The sequence below is a fragment of the Macaca mulatta genome, chromosome 4 (assembly GCF_049350105.2).
Source record: "Macaca mulatta isolate MMU2019108-1 chromosome 4, T2T-MMU8v2.0, whole genome shotgun sequence".
Classification (NCBI taxonomy): domain Eukaryota; kingdom Metazoa; phylum Chordata; class Mammalia; order Primates; family Cercopithecidae; genus Macaca; species Macaca mulatta.
In genome coordinates, this window is record NC_133409.1 from 11,938,427 (window position 1) to 11,959,429 (window position 21,003).

Here is a 21,003-nt window from a genome sequence, read left to right on the forward strand (position 1 = left end):
ATGGTATTTTAAACTCAGCTAACCAGGAGATGTGATTAGATCTGAGGACAGATTCTTTCTAATATGATCCCAGCAGCCTGAGGGTGGGGAGAAGACCCCGCTGAGGGCTGTCGGTACAAGCTCACCTGCTGGGTGCTGCGGTCACAGTAGAAGAAGATGGCTGTGGAGCGCTGATAAACCTTATGGCAAGTGTCTCCCCCAGTGAAGTTCATTTTTAACAAGCCATTTTCATAAGTTAGCTTCTGAGTCAGGAGACCTGTAAAGAAGGAGGATGTTAAACAAGGTTTGGTTCAGGTCCCTAGGCTGTCACACTTAGCCTAAGACATGTGACACCACACTCTGAAGAGTGTGGGACAAAGCATCCCTGGCCTCCCAGCACGATACCGTGCACTCCTGTCACATTACACTTTGGGAATAAAATCAGGCTTCCCCTTGTCCAAGGCTGCTGCAACGTCACAGACTGAACTGTGTATGATGACATGGGGCATTCCTTAGCCTCATCACCTAAGGGAATGCCACTTTCTCCACTGTGCCTGAGGGCTGTCAATGTACTCACCACCAGCTACTTTGACTTCATTTTTACAATTTCCTAAATGTATTTAAATCTTGCCCAACTGCTGAAACAGCATGAAGGACCAACAGCCTGCCCTGTAATTTTTACAACCAAACCTCGTACTAAATGCATTCCCTCTGACGCAATGCTATCAAGTACTACCTCAGAACATCCATCACTGGCTAGCTCCCTGTGTCCCGATGTTGTCGGAAAGAAGAGAAATATGACCTTAGAGTCAGTAACTGGCATGGCTAAGAATAAAACAGACATGTTCTACCAACATCCTTCAGTATGCACTCTGATTAAAAAAACCAAGCAAAATCTGAAATATCATTAATATGCTTTTTTTTTTTTTTTTACAGTAGAACACTCATGTTTCTGACTCAAAGGAAAATTCATCTTTAGCAAAATACTTTAATTACATTCCTTTGCAACAAAAGGAAAAGGACAAACAATGGTACCTGCCACTTTGTGAAATCCCTGCGGTTCCCGCTTTTCCTGACAGGAGGAGACCACCCTGGACTTGTCACTTGTTGGGCAGACGTCTGAGGAAAGCTTCCCACAGACCCGGAAGTAATAGGTGTATTCGCCGGCACTCACGATGGTGTCGTTGAGGCCCAGGGGCTTCAGGTCATACAAGTTGCCATGCCTTGGGTCTTTCACCTCACAGTTGTCTCCTTCAAGAACATGGAAGAAGTGAAGGGCCACTGCAACCACACACGCATTCATATTTTCAAGCAAAAAGCTTTACAAACCACCAGGCGCACTGGCTCATGCCTGTAATCCCAGCACTTTGGGAGGCTGAGACAGGCGGATCACGAGGTCAAGAGATCTAGACCATGCTGGCCAACAGGGTGAAACCCCGTCTCTACTAAAAATATAAAAATTAGCTGGGCATGGTGGTGGGTGCCCTGTAGTCCCAGCTACTCAGGAGGCTGAGGCAGGAGAATAGCTTGAACCCAAGAGGCAGAGGTTGCAGTGGGCCAAGATGGCGCCATTACACTCCAGCCTGGCAACAGAGCAAAACTCTGTCTCAAAAAAAAAAAAAAAAAAAGTTTTACAATTTTGGTTAGGTAAATTCCAGCTATAAATGGGCATTAAAAGCCATTTTCACATGATTTTGTTAATATATAATACAACTCGCCAGGCAAACAGCTTTCTAGGAAAGTCTAGGTCCCTGAAAAAAGACTTGCTTCATCAAACACAAAACCAAACCCCACATTAGTATCTTCAAGCATCAGATGCCAAAAACCCATCGATCCAAGCATACAAGAAAAATGTCACTGGTGAAATTAGCAATGTGCTTCAGTAAAAAGAAAAGCTCAAGGATGAGAAATTATCTACCCCCAGCGTGTGTCTCATGACCCCAGCTATGGCCGTTACCACACGGTCTCATATCTAAGGCATCGTTCAGAACGTCTGCTACCCTATACATTTAAAATGACTCATAGGGACAGGCCCAGTCCTACCTTCCACTCTGACAATGGGACAGGCTTCCACAGTTCTCCAGATAAACACGTACTCACAGCCATCCTGAAGCTGAAACGTTGGTGAGCCCTGTAATATAAATCAACAGCCTGATTTGTTCCCTGTTTATTTTAAAAATTAATCAAATGGGGCTGGGCATGGGGGCTTACGCCTGTAATCTTAGCACTTTGGGAGGCCGAGGTGGGTGGATCACAAGTTCAGGAGTTCAAGACCAGCCTGGCCAAGATGGTGAAACCCCGTCTCTACTAAAAATACAAAAATTAGCTGGGCGCAGTGGCAGGTGCCTGTAATCCCAGCTACTCAGGAGGCTGAGGCAGGAGAATCACTTGAACCTGGGGGGCGGAGCTTGCAGTGAGTCAAGATTGCACCACTGCACTCCAGCCTGGGTGACAGAGTGAGACTCCATCTCAAAAAAAAAAAATTAAATACATGATAGCCACAGTTAGTACCCAATCTTTGACCTCCATGTGCAAACTACATAGCATTTATTAAACATTTAAGACCTGAAGAAATGAGTGCATTCTCGTCAAACCCCAGCAATGGCCGAAACTCCATGAAAACGCAGGCAAGTTTTAAACAAGCTGGAAGATTCAGAGGTTCAAGGGAAATGGGAAATGGAGTGACCGAGGGACAACATGTCATCGCTGGTCTGAACACACACCGATATCTGAGCACACTCAAACGTGATCCTGGTGGAGAAGCGCTGGTTCCCACACTTGTCACCGTTGACATACATGATGCTCAAAGATCCATTTGCCGCAGCTTGGGGACTCATCTGCACCACACCCAGGTTCCAGTTATTGACTTCTGACACTAAGCAAGACCCCATTGCGCTGCCTGGAAGAACAGAATTAGCGGTTTAGGCATGAGGAAGGCAATGACCTTGAGTCAAATGCTCTAACAATATGAACAGATGCCAATCAAGAGACCAAGTAGAACTCACCATGGCATCCAGGAATGTCAGGGAGAGGACTGCACACGCTCAAATAGAAAGTCCTCTTCCTCCCATCGACAGAGGTGTCAACAGCCGTCCAAGGCTTCCTGACTATGCTTAAGCCACTCAGGTCGTACTCATTTCCAGCCAGGTCTGAAACAACAAAAAACCACGCTGGAGAACTCTGCCTCCTTGTGAGCTCTCAAGAACGGCCTTTCACCCTAAATAAGCACTGAGGAGGCGTGAAGCTGGCATTCCTAACTATGAGAATAAGGAAATCCACAGGAGGCTGAGAGGCTTTGCCTACAAAACACGCCCGCTCTGTCCCTCAAAACTGCCCTTCACAGCCGGGTCTGGTGGCATGCACCTGTAGTCCCAGCTACTTCGGAGGCTGAGGCAGGAGGATCACTTAGGACCAGGAGTTCAAGGCCAGCCTGGGCAACACAGTGAGACCCTAAAGACTCTTTAAAGAAAAAACCAAACCCCCACTTCCATTGACAAGGAAGTACCACTGCTGCAGAGGGGGCAGGGCCAACCCCAGAGGTCACGGTCTCCTGCATACACTGTCAGCTTCCAGGGCACAGCTTAGGGAGTTTTAACATTTTTTTCTTTTCTTTTCATCCCCAAATAAGCAGCTCTGACAGTGTATGTGAAATGTGTTTCCTCTGCGTTTTCTTCTGTGTTCTTAAGATGCATCTGATCCCAAAAGACAGCTTAAAACTTAACTATGCAGTCAGAGTCTCTTCAAGAAAAACATTACAACTCTAGGCATCATTCAAAGAAAATATATAACAGAAATGGCACGCTGCCTGCAAAACCAAGCATACACACCACACACACACAAATATAAACACACCTTCATATCCACTCACACACACACTGACTCTTGACTGGCCTCTCAGTTCTTAGGCTGCACCGCCTTACCAGTGACTTGGCAGTCCACTGGAGAAGGAACACAGGCCAATGCAGTTTCAATCTCAAAGTAAGTGTTTCGGATCCCTTGCCCAGAGTCGATGTCTTGATGCAGGAATCTGGAGATCGCTGGGTAAACACCATCATTGCAAACAAAGCGGATGATAAAAGCATCAGCAGAACCTGTAAAGCAAGAAGGCCCAGGTTTTAAGAAACAGAACAGTATTCATGACGCAGCCCACAAGCACAGTGCAGCAACAGGACAAGGCCACCACTGACAACAAGCTTCACAGCCATTCGTGGGAACAATGACACCAGGGCAGCAAGTCTGTATCGAGGGACTCGACATGAACAGAGTGGCCACACTCGCTGCAACGGTGGCCTATATTACGACAGGCTTAAACACTGACTGCAACAGTGGCCTATGTTATGACAGGTTTACACACTGCAACGGTGGCCTATGTTAGGACAGGTTTACACACTCGCTGCAATGGTGGCCTATGTTACGATAGCTTTACACACTCACTGCAACAGTGGCCTATGTGATGACAGGTTCACACACTGCAACGGTGGCCTACGTTATGACAGATTTCTACCATGAGCCTAACATCCTAGCATTCCTACTCTTCTAGAAAATATTTAAATCCCACGAGTTTATCAACCCAAGCAACAGAAGACAGTGTAACTCTAATCTGTTGGCTTACTGAACAAATACTAAGTTCCCACCACGTGTAGGAACGAATGAAGCAGACGAAAATGCCTGCCCGCAGCTGTGCTGGTTGCAGAGCGAGCTGCAAGTACAAAGACTCAGGAGGGGAGGGTGGGGGAGACTGCACTTCGTTCATATCAGCAACAGTGGCGCCAGCAGGTTGAGCGGGAAGAGCAGGGGGTGATCATCTCAGAGAGCCCGCATGGGTGTCCCATGGCCGTACTATGGACGCTGGCTTCTACTCTAGGTGCAGTGCAGGGCCTCCGAGGGTTCTGAGCTGGGAAGTGATATGATGAGACATTTCAGAAACATCACTCTGACCGCTGTGTTGAATACGGGCTAGAGCAGCCCCCCTTATCTGTGGGGGGATATGTTCCGAGACCCCCAGTGAATGCCTGAAATTGAGAACCCTATATATACTATGCTGTTTCCTATACACACATACCGAGGATGAAGTTCAATTTGTAAGTTAGGCACAGCAAGAGATTAACAATAAAACAGAACAACTGTAACAATACTTGTAATGAAAGTTACGTGAATGTGGTCTCTCTCATTCTTTCTCTCAAAATACCTTACTGTTTTCGGACCATGTGAGATCACAGAAAGTGAACCCGCGGATAATGGGACTCCTGTATGCGAGGTCAAACGCTGGAAGACCAACGTGGTGGCTCCTGCAGCAAGGTGGACAGCACAGCCCATGGCGACAGGGGAGCGTGCACATCCTACACTCAGGAAGCTGCATGGCCAGCCACAGAGCCACCAGGGCCCTTTGTAGCTACAAAACAACACGGCTCTGAGCTCACCTTTGGCAGAGACAGGCCCTTTGTAGGTCAGAGTGATGAAGCCCTCTGTAGACAGCTGGAGGCTTTTCTCAATTCCGACTGCCCTTTCTGGCTTCAGATTCTGGAGATCTTCGGTTTGGGTTTCTGCCTCACAGCCAGAAGCAGGTTTTCCCTGGATGGTCCCACAGACAGGCATTGTGCCGCAGACATTAAACTGCAGATCAGACGGTAAGAGCCATGCAAACAAATTGATGCCACGTATCTCCATAGACAAGAACCCTAGCAACTCCAAATCCCACTAGGTTAAACGTTTCTTATCTGTTAGTCAACTTACCAACTTTCCACTTTCCAGCATGTTAGTACAGTTAGTACCTAAGTTCAAAGGGCAGTATCTATAACCTGCCTCTAAGGTTTAGTATATATACATCATTTAAACTTATACATCCCTGTATCTATAAATGCATAAGATCTGGTGCATGTAATAATGTACCATATATAAGAGAGGGAAGACATAGAAGTCATAATGTTACAGTATTTTCAATTATGAGAAAGTACATATTGTTGAAATCATGTTAATTAGAAGTAAAGTGGTACCCTACATTTCTTAAAAATTTTGATATCATTCCATTAAAAATTATTATAGTTGTAAAAATGAAAATAATGCTCTCTGGTGTGCAGATACAGTAAGGAGAGACCGTCAGCACTACAGATAGAAGTATTTCTTTAAAGAGAACAACTTATGATTTGAAGAATAACAGTCTTCACGTCTGAACTGTGCCAGAATGGTGGTAAATGGTTTTACTTCATCTTTCCCTTAAATCCGGATTTTCCCGTCTCCTTCTGAGTAAGACCTGCCACCACAGTGGCCTGGGCAATTCTGTCTCCTGAATCACCAGGTGCAGGTGACTTCAATTATGCACTCTGCCCTTGTTTCAAAGCAAACTGGAAATGCATGGTATAGCTCTTACCACAAAAGTCTTCCCAATGTTGAAGAACACATATCCTTGCGAACTGTTTAGTGGGTTAAGATTAAATACAAATCCACTGTTGGGATCCTTTATAGAGCAAGCCTACAGGAAACAAAATGGGGGAAAAGGGGCGCATTTAAACCAATTCCACAGGAACAAAACAAACACACAGCACCTCCAGAAACCTGCAAGTACGCACCTGACAAAGCTGTTTCTCCATTTACTTTCAAAATCCCTATCAAAAATGTAGCCCTACATGGAGCCTCTTCAAATACACCAAAGTATACTAAGTGTGAGCCCAGACTCAGAGATGACACTCACCTGGAAGCTGTTAAGGCTACCGTATTTCTCTAAGAAGACTACTGTTACTCCCTAAAGTTGGAGAGGAAACATAAGACTCATAAATTAGTTTCTTTTTTTCTTTTTTCTTTTTTTTTGGGAGATGGAGTCTCACTCTGTCGCCCAGGCTGGAGTACAGTGGCGCGATCTCAGCTCACTGCAAGCTCCGCCTCCCGGGTTCACGCTATTCTCCTGCCTCAGCCTCCTGAGTAGCTGGGACTACAGGCACCCGCCACCAGGCCCGGCTAATTTTTTGTATTTTTAGTAGACACAAGGTTTCACCATGTTAGCCAGGATGGTCTCCATCTCCTGACCTCATGACCTGCCCACCTCGGCCTCCCAAAGTGCTGGGATTACAGGCGTGAGCCACCGCGCCCAGCCCATAAATTAGTTTCTTAAAGAAAATAAACATCTTAAGAAAACTCATGTTCTGTTTTCTGTCTCAATTACTCCCTTAAGGTAATCATGGGACGTATGGTCAGGTGACTGTCAAATGATATCCTCTCCTCTCCGTATTTAACTTTGCCCTGGGCCTCCCTCTGTCCACTGCATGCAGGGAAGGGGGCGGTGGCCACAGACGCAGAAACACTGTCCATGAACAGGGCGCCCGACATCCTGCCCTCACTGAGCACTTACAAAGCCAGGGCCCTGTGCCGGGGCTGTTGGTTCAGAAAAGCCCTGGTCTCTGCTGCCAGAGTCTGCGGTGTAGCTTAGAACAGGAAGTGGCAAACAGGTCCCACCATAAAGAAATATACACGGTGCTGTGAAAACAACTCACTACCCTGGGGAGGTCAGAGAGAACGTCGCTGAGCAGCTTACTGCTATGCCCTGCAGGGTGCACTCAACAAGGGGAGAGCATGGACCCGGAAGAGGGCGGGAAGAGCCAGAGGACACAGTAGGCACTGAGAGCCTCGAGTGGCACAGTAACACCTGTGGCCTCTGGCCTACACACAGGGCCACGGTGAGACACACAGGCCTCACCCTATAGACAAGACCACAGTAACCTGTGGGCTCTGGCCTATGCACAGACGAGACACACAGGCCTTATAGACAGGATCCCATTAACACCTGCAGGCTGTGCTCTATGGATAGGGTCACATTAAAACATATGGGCTCTACCCTCTAGGGGACAGGCGCTGAGATGATTTAGGTGTGGAGTGACATATCGAATAGTCAGACATCTGCCAGTGGTGCAGAAGCCCCAGAGCCCACCAAGATGCCACTGCCACATGGGAGAAACAAAGGAATGGAAACAAAAGGAAGGAAACTACAGTGGGCAGAGTAAGACTGAGGGACCTGGTTCTTATCCCAGGAGCTAGGAGCTGGGAGCTGGGGGTGGAGAGGAACTCAGGGTGACCTGCAGACACCCACTGTCAATGCAACGCAGTAACTGATTCAGAAAGAAGGGGCAGGGGTCAGTTCAGAGCTGGAACACTGGGGTGAGTTGACGATGTCTATCAGGCAGCTCAGCACGAGGGCCAGGCGAAAGCACACATACCTGGTCTGTATCCGTTGCTGTCTGGATGGGACAGGCAGCCTCTGTGTTCCACAGGAAAGTGACCACACACTCCCAGTTGAGAGAAAAGATGGGGTGGCTGTTCTGAAAGGGCAAATCCAGGGTAAAAGTTAATACAGTAACATGGAACTTGATCTAACCATAAGAATACTAGCCTGAGACATAAAAATAGCCAAAATCTTCTGGATGTTTATTATGAGTCAGCCAATACAGCTAGACACTTAATGTGCATTACCTAATTAGAATTTAATGTTCTCATTCTCCCTATGAAGGCAAAATAATCTCTTACGCTTGGATATTCAGAAATATAGAAATCACACCAGCAGTAAATGGTAGAATTTGGATCCAAACCTAGGTCTGAGTCCAAGGTTCTGAGAAGCACCTTACACAAAAAGTTGAATGCAAGAAGCCATATACAAAGGCAATAGTACACAGGGTTCACTGACATCAGCTCAGGATTAGGCAACACTGGTCTGTGCTGTCAGAGGTCAGGAAGGCACAGGACGGCTCCTAGCGGGTAGCATGTCCTTTCTTGATGTATAGTTTGTGGACACTCATCCAGCTGTGTCACGTTATCATCTGTGTGCCCTTTGGTGTGTATGTGTCCATGAAAAGCTACCCCAGAGAGCTACTGGGTTGGTGACAGCACCACCACCACACAGGCCATGGTAGAGCTGCCAATCAGGGAGTGTTTATCACACACCAGGACTGCACTGAGTTTTGTTAGCATTTCTCAACTGCACCTCACAATGACCCACAGACACAGCCTACAAATGAGAAAACCGAGGCACAACGAAGTTAAGACACTTGCCCAGGGCCACGGGTTCAGGAACAACAGCCACTGACACTGAGTGGCTTGCCCATCAAGCGCTCTCTGCCCTGGAAAGCCCCCACCCACTGCAGGCCTCAGCAACACTAACAGCAGAACAAAAACACACCTGCTCCTTCCACTTCACAATGTGCTTGTGAAAGGGACTGAGCTTTAGCCTGTGAAAGTTCTGTGACTGCAAACCCCTGGGACAGTGGCCCTGAATCCCTCAGTGAGTGTATTTCCCGTGCCGCTGCTGTGCAGCAGGCCCCATGTGAGTGCTGACAGACACGACAACAACATGAAGTTACTCTGTAAACTAAACAAGGTATCACAGAAAAGCTGGAAAACTAAGGATTCAACAATTTTCCGGAACTACCGAGTGTCTCAACGGCAACCAGAAACCAGAGAGGGAGGGGGCGGTCCACAGGTAGGGAATGCACAGACATGCCCAAGACAGAGACCACCAGGCTGAACTGGGCAACCTGGGCATCTCCCTGTGCAACACGGAACCTGGATCCCTCCTGAGATTGAAAGAAGTGGGCGGCCCAAGCTCAGGTGAACCTAAGGAGAGTGTGTACAACCCGGACAGAACACCTCTTGCAGAGAGCATGGGCCAAGCTCAGCCTGCCCGTCATTCATTCCCTGATCACAGAGATCTCCAACTCTAAAGAAGTGTCGCTCAGGAAAGAGCGTTAGCCAGCGACAAAGCGGACCAGGCAGGCGAGTGAGGCGGCACCCACTGGGCCACTGCAGGGTGGAACGCATCCTGCTGGCTCTTTTCAGTGGGGCTTGAGGAAGCTGCCACACACCCTTAACAACGGACTGTTAATAATTTAGTTGATAATGAACATGGCTTCCGGTCTCTCCACTCTCGTAACCATTTGATAATTTCTCAAAAACACATGACCCTGCTATAAACCTAAAACTACAGGTAATAAGAAATAAAAATAAAATCCTAAGCCCCACAATTGACTGAACACACCCCACTCTTGGCCAAGGGGACCCCAGAGAAACTTTAAAAACTGCATTCCTGTCCATAACAGGTGAGAGGTGAGACATACCTCATTACACCCCTCTCCTCATTAACTGCTAGGCTCTCTTCCCTGAGTGCCAAACAGAAGCCGGCCCTTTTCAAAGACTCTGCTGCTGGTATCAATCCACCGCCTGACAATGTCCCTCCTTTTCTGCAGTTCTGACAACACAATATCGATCAGCATTCCCTCCTGATAAGAGACCACAACTCCCAGGTGGTCCTGGCCGTCTACGGAGGCTGCACACAGAGGGCCTTCATGCCCTCTGCTTCACCTTTCGACATACAGGGCCTAACTGTAATATATTTAAATGTTACGTCTCCAACCCAAAATGAATGTGGGGACACATGCTGCATACATGTTGCCTACCACGCGTGTGCATGCCATCCCTTCATGAATATGCATAGCTGCTCCTGTAACCTGCTGAATATCTATACTTGACTAACGTGTTCAGCATCCATTCGTGTCTTAGTCTTCCTCCCTCCCAGTGCTTGTTTCTGGCTTTTGGCCTGAGGCTATGCTTCCCAGCCTGTCAGAAATGGCCACCCTGCAGGCTGCAAACCTTTATGAGAAATAAAGCTCTCCTTTCCAAATTAGATTTGAGACTATCAAAAAATTTCTAGGCTGTGTGTGGTGGCTCATACCTATAATCCCAGCACTTGAGGAAGCTGAGGCAGGAGGACTGCTTGAACCTAGGAGTTCTAAGACCAGCTTGGGCCACATAGAGAGACCTCATCTCTACAAAAGCTTTAAAAACCATTTTGGTAACTACAGGTAACTCCACATGTAGTTCCAGCTCCTCAGGAGGCTGAGGTGAGAGGGTCACTGGGGCCCAGGAAGTTCAGGCTGCAGTGATTCGGTGAGCAATGATGGCACCCAATGCACGCTAGCCTGGGCGACAGAGCAAGACCCTGTCCCAAAAAAAGAAAAAAAGTCCTGGACATGGATACTGGTGATAAACACAGGACACTAGAGATGTGTATAATATATGTAACCCAAAGACAGTCAGAATGGTCAGTTTAATATTATATGTATTTTACCCCAATTAAAAAATAGAAGCAATTGGGACTGTATAAAATGGCCCCAAAGCATTTCCATGGAGAGAAGAGCAAAGCAAACTCCACACGGTCTGCTGTCCTCCTCTGGCTAAGGAACTCAGGGCCAACAGCAATCCCACTCACCTCCTATACCTCCTAGCCTTAATTCATTTTATTATTACGATTTTAAAATGTCTTTTTATTATTATTATACTTTAAGTTCTAGGGTACATGTGCACAACACGCAGGTTTGATACACAGGTATACATATGCCATGTTGGTTTGCTGCAACCATTGACTCATCATTTACATTAGGTATTTCTCCTAATGCCACCCCTCCCCCAACCCCCCACTCCCTGAGAGGCCCCAGTGTGTGATGTTTCCCGCCCTATGTCCAAGTGCTCTCATTGTTCAATCCCCACCTATGAGTGAGAACATGCAGTATTTGGTTTTCTGTCCTTATGATAGTTTGCTGAGAATGATGGTTTCCAGCTTCATCCATGTCCCTGCAAAGAACATGAACTCATCCTTTTTTATGGCTGCATAGTATTCCATGGTGTATATGTGCCACATTTTCTTAATCCAGTCTATCGTTGATGGACATTTGGGCTCTTTCCACGTATTTGCTATTGTGAATACTGCCGCAAAAAACATACATGTGCATGTGTCTTTACAGTAGCATGATTCATAATCCTTTGGGTATATGATTTGGCTCTCTGTTTGTCTGTTACTGGTGTACAGGAATGCTTGTGATTTTGCACATTGACTTTGTAACCTGAGACTTTGCTGAAGTTGCTGATCTGATTATTATTTTGAAACAAGATCTTGCTCTGTTGCCAAGGGGCTGCAGTGTAGTAGCACATCCTCAGCTCACTGCAACCTCTGCCTCCTGGGCTCAAGTGATCCTCCCACCTCAGCCTCCCCAGTAGCTGGGACTACAGGTGCACACCACCACACTTGGCTAATTTTTAAATTTTTTCTGAAGAGATGGGGTCTCACTAGGTTGCCCAGGCTAGTCTCAGACTCCTGGGCTCAAACAATCCTTCCATCTCTGCCTCCCATTTTTTTTTTTGGACAGGGGCTCGCTTTGCCTCCCAGGCTGCAGTGCAATCATGGCTCACTGAATCCTCAACCTCCTGGGCTCAAGGAGTGCTCCGGCCTCTGCCTCCAGAGTAGCTGGGACTACAGGCATGAGCCACCACACTTGGCTGAATTTTGTTTTATTTTTTGGAGATGGGGGTCTCACTATGTTGTCCAGGCTGGTCACCAATTCCTGTCCTCAAGTGATCTTCCCACGTTGGCCTTCCACAGTGCTGGATTAGATCTGAACCAGCATGCCCAGCCTTCAGCCTTAATTTCTTATTCCTGTTTTGTATTACACGTACAACCCTCATTGTTCACCCATAGGCCTGAGATATATCAAGCCTCAGATTCCTATCTGTGGACTTTGTGGTTTGGGCTGCTGGGGCTCAGAACGCAATACCTCAAGGACTGGTGCTTTGACATGCTGAGAAGCTGCCTGAGAATCAAGGTCGTCCTTTTAACTGTGCCTTGTTACCTCCACCCCCAAGCACAGCGAGGGACTTTCTCTGGGATTTCCTTACCTGACCAAGAAGGCTTCTTTCCAAAAGAAACTCTCATTATCTATCCCACAAAAGAAGACTGAGGACAGCAACCACACCTGGACAGACTTGTTCACAAGATAATGCCTTCCTCATTCAGGCTCCAAAGAGAATCATTTGCAAGTTAATTTCTGTCCATTCTGTCCATTCTTTCTCCCAAATAATCATTTGCTGCCCCCTCAAAAGAACTGTCTGCATCCCCCATCTCCCTCTCCCCTGTGAAATAGGGTACATAATCTTCTGTGTCGCATTAGGCTACTGGGTCATCTTTCTCCTGCTATTTACTCCCCGGTGCTACACACGTTAACATTTTAATGTCTTTTCTCCTGTTGACAGCTGACTTTCAGGGAAACTTCAAAGGGTGAAAGGGAAGCTTTCCCTCGGCTCCTACAGGACCAAACTATCTCTAAGCCCCGTTCCACTGCCACGATCCTCAACTCACAAGAACTAAGAGGCAAGATAATGTCTGTATGACTCAGAAAGAAAATCCATGAAACAGTGTCTGTCACCACAGCCTCCAACTCCGCAGCAAAAGATGTGGCTTACACTTCAGAAATCGCAGCCATGAAGGCACCACAAATCACTCCCTGCCTGTGCACATATATACTGCAGGCTGACCTTGAGCAGAACTAAGACTGGCCTAACTCCACCACCCACTCCAAGACCGTTTCTGTCAAGAGACACACAAGGCAACGCTCAGTCAAAAAACGCAGCAGTGAAGGTCACCGGCCAGCGGCAGTGCCTTACCAGCCTGCCCCTGGAGCAGACGAGATGGATCCTCGTGGTGTATGTGGTCTGTCTGCCGTCGCTGGTGGTGCAGGTCGATCCATTCACGTATTCCAGAAGGAGGCTGCCGCTGTCCTCAATCGTCGGGCCAGTCTTTGCCATTCCCAAGTTACTGATGGAAACCACTTCAGTGAAGGAGCCCTGCAAGGAAACCAGTCTTGTCAGGCTTTTCCCTCGGAAGATACGGTCAATTTGTTATTGGTGGTGGTTACATTCTATAAAGTTGCAGCAAACAATGAATTATCGAATACATAACCACTGCTCCTGGGGAAATCCCCTTATTACATATGGAATAGGAAACCATCCTCAAAGAGTTAACAACAACTGCATGCTGGGTTCCGGGCACGCAATTAAGCAGCAATCAGGCTGCATGCTGGCTGTAACTGAAAGTCACGTAGCACTAGATACTACTCGCATCCCCATTATTGCTACCGAAAGAATCACTGGTGTTAGAATCATAAGGCTTTCGTTCAAGAATTGCGTAAGATGTTCTTCGGATCCTGAATTCCGGTGGAACGACTGACACCTTCCTACAGGGAGCCAAATGCAGTTTCTTCATCTCCCCATCCCATGACTTCACCCGGCACTCTTCTACCAATAAACAATCCCCACACCTTGGCCCGCTCCAAATCCCTTAAGTCCCTAAACCCAAATTCCTTGGGGAGGTGAATTTGAGGTTTCTTCTCATCTCCTCATTCGCCTGCCCTACAATTAAACTCTCTCTCAGCTGTAATCCCCAATGTCGCAGTGTGCTGACTGGCTGTATACCAGGCAAACAAACCTATTACACACAGATTACAATCTGAAATCCCAAGACAACTCATGCTGATGGATTCTATTCTCTTTATTTTACAAAAGGAAAAACGAGGCTCAGGAGTATTAAGTGGCTCACCTGAGGCTGCCCCACGAAACTTTCAGAACACAAGGGAATAAGTCACGTTTGAAAAGGCTTTAGTGTGAATTCTAGGCAAGAAACTTCTCTTAGGGAGACCTTACAAGGCAGTGCAGCGCGGAAGTTCCAGCTCTGGAGCATCTGTGAGTTGAGATGCCAGAGGTGGAATTCAGACCCCGTCCAACTGGCCCCAGGGCTGGAGCTTTTGCACTGCACTGCCTCGCCCTCTCCATCCTCTGCTCGTCTCAGGGTGAGGCAGAAATGAGCCCAGAGCATCCCCCTGTTCAGCATCAACCAGGAACACGCTTGTCGGGCACTATGCACACTGGGCCACTACACTCGTTCCAGCAATGACTGAGGGGGTGCTCCGCACGGTGATTTTGGAGTTACAAGTGTTCTCAAATAGGCAAGTTCACAGATGCAGAATCTGTGAATAATGAGGACTGACTGTACACTGAAGTCACTGCTCCAGTAAAGAACACACATGTACACAGGTAAACACAACCAGGAACTCGATTCCTAATCACCAGAGCACACTTGCCACCTTCCTTTCAAAAACCTCCAGGCTGCCATTAGCATACACTAAGAAAAGTACATCCCCAACATGCTATTTTTACAGAAGCCAACTTCCAGAGACATCTCTATTCTAGGATTCATCACGCACAGCGACCACAGGAGACAGGCAAATGTTCTTTCAGTGACTGCACTCAACCCAGTGACGAACTGCAGCGACTGGGAGCGCGTGCTGGAATCTATTTCATCCACAGCAACTCTCCCAAACCGCTTTCTCCCCCTAATCAATCCAGAAGCAAGAGCTTTTGGAAGCAAAACTCTCTTTTTCACAGGTGTCTGCTGAAAGCACCTAAAGACGCTTTTGAATTCAGGATAGACATAACCATTCGGTGCTTCCTCTGCCCTTTGTGTGATCAAAGGTCTCCAACACAGCATTCTCCACGTGAACGATGATTCCTGTGTGACACACTTGTGCTCCTACAGGGGGCAGACGAGTTCACATGGAGGCCCCACTCCTACTCAGAGGATTTCTCTCGAGCAGCTGTGCCGCCTTTGATCTGGATGTCCCAAAATAACCACCTCCTCCCACTAAGTCACGGAATTAGGAGGGCAAAGGAGACAAGCAGTGAAAACAGACTCACCTGATCTTTTTCATACTTCATCTGGCAAGCCGATGCATACCGGTTGCAGCCCGGCACTGGATTCAGAGGCCGACACACGTTAATGTAGTATTTCCTCCACGTGACATGTTCCCCTGAGTTGTCCATGGCGTACCAGTTTCCTCCAGGGCCACCTTCAGATTTTGCCAGACTAAAATTTCAAAGCAAAATTATACGCTCTTTAAGAGCTTACACGTTTCAGTCTAATTTATTTCTATGTAGTTGGGGAAGTAAAGCTACCAAATAAAGCATGCTCCACCAATCACACAACCAGAAGTTGGCCTGTCTGGACTCATGACGCACCAGGATTACACTCAACCTTCGCTAAACTCAGTATGCAGTGGACCTTAACTGTCCCCCATGCCTCTGAACTGACAGTCATTGGTTTAAATGATGAAGCTAAAGCCTGAGGCTCTGCTGTGGCCAAGACTGGTTGCTATCCCAAAGGCGACCAGACTGTTATTAGAATTCACTCTGCTGAAAATGCCCCACCTTGGTCCTGCAGCCCCAGAGCCAGCATCACTCCCCATCATCAGCTCAGTCACAGGCTCGCCAGCAACACCCGCAACCTCAGCATCTGCACCAGGCCAAAGACAGAGCAGCTGACTCTGCCTCACCTGGAGAGGTCGTACTGCTCCAGTGTGGAGGGGTCGGTCACCACGCACTCCAGGGGCTCCTCCGGGCAGGCATAGCTGGTGTACCACCGGAAGTTGTAGGTGGAGTTATCCTCTTCCTGATCCACGGCAGCAGAGAAATGCAGGGAGGGGTGGCAAAAAGAGAAAGACCCATGACATAAAGCCAGGATTCAAAAAAGGATAAGACCAGTGTTCCCAATGAGAAACTGTGAAAAAAAGCCTACTCTGCCCATCTCCCTTCATTTTATTAAAGGAAGATTGTTCAGTAATATATCAGGATGAAAACTCAGCCTCTGCTAAGTGGGGGTTAATTCAGGATTTTTTAAATGCTTTTGCATGTTTTGTACCCAAAACTGACAGGCTTGTGGGCTGTTATTAAGGTGCACAACCCACTAAATAAACAGCTTAAGAAATTAATACTGCCTAGGTACCCTGTCAAATCTAATTATGGTGATGATTTGGCCAGAAACCCAGACTGACACAAGCTCTGCCTCTCAATGAAAGGCCCAGCACAGGCGCGAGTATCCTCAGGGAGCGCGATGAGGGACAAACATTCCTACCTGATATTCAGGGAAGCCCACCCCGGCGTCTCGATCACAGAGAAAGGTGATGAGCGTAGCTCTCGGTGTGTGTCTTTCGTTGTTATAAGGCGTGCCGCCTCTGTAGTTCAGTTGGATCATCCCATCATAATACGAAAGCTTTGCATTACTCAGTCCCAAGTTCCAAGTCTTCTCGTCACTGAAATAAACACACATTTCTCTCAGCAAAGGCCTGAGGGCAGAAGCAGTGCAAAGCTGCCACACTGAAGGGAGGGCCCGTGAGCGACGTGGGGAGTCACCAGAACCAGGCCAGGGCTGCAGACCACAGGAACCCACAGAAGGTCTCTAACTGCAGCAGGGACACTGGGACCCAAATCTCCTCTTGGCACCACTGGTTTAGACAACTCACTTCATTCGAACTAAAGCTACACAGAATGCAGAAATACGCACAGAAATATCTAGGAAATGAGAAGCGCAAAATGCACACAAGTGAGGCATGACCTCAATCCACCCTTCTTTCCCAAGGACGGGCCTGCTCCTTCCTCTGGGAAATTAAACTCCTAACGTCCTTCAGTTTTCAGACCAGGTCTCATCACTATTTAAATGCTTGTCATAAAGCGATGACATTAAGTGAGAACACACCTATTCCTGAAAAAAATATTTGTTAGCACGTAATACCTAAGGATGAAACAGAACTGAGAAGCTAGTTACTTGCCTTTTTGCCACCTGGCAGGCTCCTGAGTCTGGCTGACAGGGGCTCACAGACACTGGGCCACACACATTTATATAAAAGTCATACTTCTTTGTCTCAACTTTATAGGCACCATTTTTCTTTGTGAGAGGTGACAAGTCAAAAGAAAACCCTAAAAAAGAAGAAAAACAGTAAAATTATGGAAGGTCAGTCGGAACAGTTAACAGAGTGGTCTCACCCCACAGTTTGAAAGGCAGAGGTCCTTCCCAGGAGGCTCCCAATGGCAGGAAGAAGTGGAGGAGGCAGAAGAGACACTGCCCCTTGAGGCCACCAGAACCGCGATTACTAACATTTTCCTTCGAGATGGATCCAACTCCACCATTCCCTTCTACGGGGTTAGCCTGAAGCCCTATTCAAAAAAGCCCATAACTGCTGGCTAATAAACAACCAGCACGTTCAAAGTAGGATGAGCACAATATTATGGCCTTCTTGTAAGGTCTCCCTCAGAGAGGTTTCTTGCCTTAGAATTCACGTGAAAGCCTTTTCAAACCTAATTTACTCCCTTGAGTTCCAAAAGTTTTACATTCAGCAAACCCACCTCAATAATGAATTTAAGATAGTATTTTCAATATCTCAAATAAGTCCCAAACATCGGCTGTTCAGAATTGTGTTCAAACAGCATGAATAAAATTCTAAGGCAGGTTACCTTGAAAACCTCACAGAGAATGTTTAGGAAAAAACCTTAAGTGGTTCCAAGTCACATTAACACAGAGGTCCTGCTTGGACACAGACCTGCCTGGGAGTCAAAGACCGTGCAGTTCTCCCCTTCCGTCTTCGACAGCACACAGGCCGCAGCTGTGTGCCACTCAAACTCATAAAAGCAACCGCCTTCCCCAGAAGTTCTCAACACTGGTGCACTTTCCAGATCACCTGTCAATGGGGAAAAGAGATGGGGATCACTAATCCATTCATTCCTAAAAAATCTTCCCTCATTCTTCTCTGTTAGAAGTAGACTTGGAAGGGACAGCAGGAAATGAGGTAGAATGCATGGAAGGGTCAAAAAACAGCCCTACAAATACTGTAGCATTCCATCTATATGAGGTATCTAGAACGGTCAAATCCATAGAGACAAAAAGTAAAAGAGAGGGAATGGAGAGCTGTGTTTAATGGGAACTGAGTTTCAGTCTGGGAGGATGAAAAAGTTCTGGAGATGGATGATGATGGTATTACACAACAATGTCACCAACCTACACACTTAAGTGGTTAAGATGGTAAATTGTATGTTATGTTGTATATTTTACCGTAAAACAAACAAACAAACAAAATGATCCTAGCTTCTGACTTTATCCCACAGCTGGGAACTTATCCAAAGGAAATATTTCGATGGGAGGTAGAGAGAGGATACATAATGGCATGATTAGCAATACTGGAAACGTGCTATTAATCCAACAATCAGAAAAATGTTTAAAAATAGTAAAACCACACCATGTCAACAAGGAAGTTCCTAAAAATTATTAATAGAACTGTGAAACACAGAAGAGTATTTACAAAATACTACACTTTGAGAAACATTAAGATTTGTTAACATAAAAGTTTTGACTTCGTAAAAACATACACCTATAAATAAAGGTAATGAAAATTAGCATTGTGTTTAAGTGGTGAGATCATGGGCAATGTTTTAAACCATTTATGATTTTTTTCCCCTTTGGAGGAAGTTAAGTAACCGCATGACTGGCCCCGCATCAGTCCCGAGGAAGAGGATGCAGTGCCGAGACCCACAACACTTCCTTCTGACGCCATCTGGTTTCTCCATTTCTCATTTGGTTTTGGGGAGGGGATGAGGGGAAAAATCCAAATGACCTAGTTCCCATCACCAAAGATTCTGGAACTCAAAATGCTTAACACCATGCCAATCTGTCTGATCACCTTTGCAGTGACTGATGAGGAACAGAGATATGAAGAATGCAGGACCTCTGGCAGGACCCAACAAAAGATTTCATCGTTTTTAAAATTTTTACCTGGCTTGCATACAAGTGTGATATTAGTTCTTATTTTCTTGCCATGACCACAATCATCACCATCTGAATAAGAGAGTTGAATGTTGCCTTTCTCTTTTGTGGGAGAAGAAATAAATTTTCCCAGATTTTTACTTCCATTCTTATCTGGAAGAGAAAGGGGAGGAAAAAAAAAAAAAGATATGGTTAAAAATTATCATCATGTGGACAAAGAAGTGATTAAAAAAAAAGAAAGAAGAAATCAGCCCAAACCCAGCCAGTGCAGCCCCTTCTCCAGCCCACCGAACCCCCCAGGGCAGCCGATGGGTTTCCCTAGAGTGCCACGTTTGACTAGATGTTACCAGCCACGTCGGGGTCCTCCAAGGTCATCCATAGGCTCAGCAGGAAAGTGCCATGAATGACGCAAAATGAAAAACCAAATGGCTTTTGCAACATGCATCAGCGCCAACTGTAAACTGACACTGTCCGCCACTGTCGGGGCTTCAGCTATCCCAAGACACAAAGTCTTTTGAAAGCACAGCCACACAGCCAAAGGGTGAGAATGTGTCTCATATCCAAAGCAGAAACTAACGAAACCTGTTTAGCAACCCAAGCGGGAGGCCACTTACTTCTTGGTTCACTTGCTTTTTATTATAAAGGATTAAAAGTCTGCTCCGAAGTCCTTCTTAGTAAAGACATGGACATGCCTGAACCTGCTTTTGAAGACACACCAGCAATTCTGAATACCAGGGTCATTCCTAAAATCCAACCGAGGCTCACAATTTCTTACTGAATGCTTTTAACAGATTCTCATAGCCTGGCATTTTCAAAGTGAGTCATAAAAGACAAAAATGAATGTGCTAAATACCTGTATCAAATAATTGAGGAGTCTCTACATGACAGTTACGGGACCAAAACAATGACAGCAAAAGGAAGCGAAGCATGCAGGCCCCTCCTACACTAGGGCTACAGCTGAGATTACACTTTCCTTAAGCCACAACTTTTGAACAATTCTAGGCAATAAAGTTGTTTAAAAAAATAAAATTACTTGTACACAAATACTGGCAATGATATTCTTCAGGTTACAAACTCAAAAGATGACGTAGTATTTTCCACATGGTTCCTTCTGTCCCCAGTTATGGCTTTAGCCCATATCAGGAAGCTACAGCCAACTTCAGGATTCCAGAGCGCATCAAGCAGTCAGCGACATTTGATTCATGAATAAAAATGTTTTACCATCCTTTATGTGAATATAGAAAGAGGAGGCTTAGATGAACCACAGGAAGATCTTCTAACTCACTCCCAACTGGATGCCCTAGAAAACCATCACCTAGATCTTCCCTCCGGACACAACTCACCCACTGCGCACACTGCCGCATCCTCGGGGCACCCGCGCGCCTTGCCTGCCTGCAGCACTCTGTGACAGATATTAATGAAAAAATGCTTCTTCTCTGTTTCCGTCTGGCTGCCATCCACGGCTTCCCAATTCTGCTCTGGTTCTGTAACAAAAGTGTATTTTAGCCGAAAGCAATGCTGATTTCTGTGAGTCACAGAATAAATGGTGATGAAGCCAAAGGTCAAGGGACCAGAGC

The 21,003-nt window shown here is 46.5% G+C and overlaps 1 protein-coding gene across 1 annotated transcript in view; it reads right to left on the bottom strand.

Moving 5' to 3' along the window:
• The window catches only part of IGF2R (insulin like growth factor 2 receptor), a 133,347-nt gene that overhangs the window by 39,210 nt on the left and 73,134 nt on the right, over positions 1-21,003 (bottom strand). The window contains exons 12-28 of the mRNA XM_015137631.3: positions 20,770-20,910; positions 19,436-19,579; positions 18,210-18,347; positions 17,442-17,589; positions 16,748-16,925; positions 16,170-16,285; positions 15,535-15,703; positions 13,450-13,629; positions 8,184-8,285; positions 6,347-6,448; positions 5,400-5,592; positions 3,900-4,070; positions 2,985-3,128; positions 2,703-2,878; positions 2,023-2,110; positions 1,015-1,230; positions 126-256 (exon numbers count right to left, since the gene is read on the bottom strand). Coding sequence (XP_014993117.3) covers positions 126-256; positions 1,015-1,230; positions 2,023-2,110; positions 2,703-2,878; positions 2,985-3,128; positions 3,900-4,070; positions 5,400-5,592; positions 6,347-6,448; positions 8,184-8,285; positions 13,450-13,629; positions 15,535-15,703; positions 16,170-16,285; positions 16,748-16,925; positions 17,442-17,589; positions 18,210-18,347; positions 19,436-19,579; positions 20,770-20,910 — 2,537 coding nt within the window. The remainder of the gene's footprint in view (positions 1-125; positions 257-1,014; positions 1,231-2,022; positions 2,111-2,702; positions 2,879-2,984; positions 3,129-3,899; positions 4,071-5,399; positions 5,593-6,346; positions 6,449-8,183; positions 8,286-13,449; positions 13,630-15,534; positions 15,704-16,169; positions 16,286-16,747; positions 16,926-17,441; positions 17,590-18,209; positions 18,348-19,435; positions 19,580-20,769; positions 20,911-21,003) is intronic.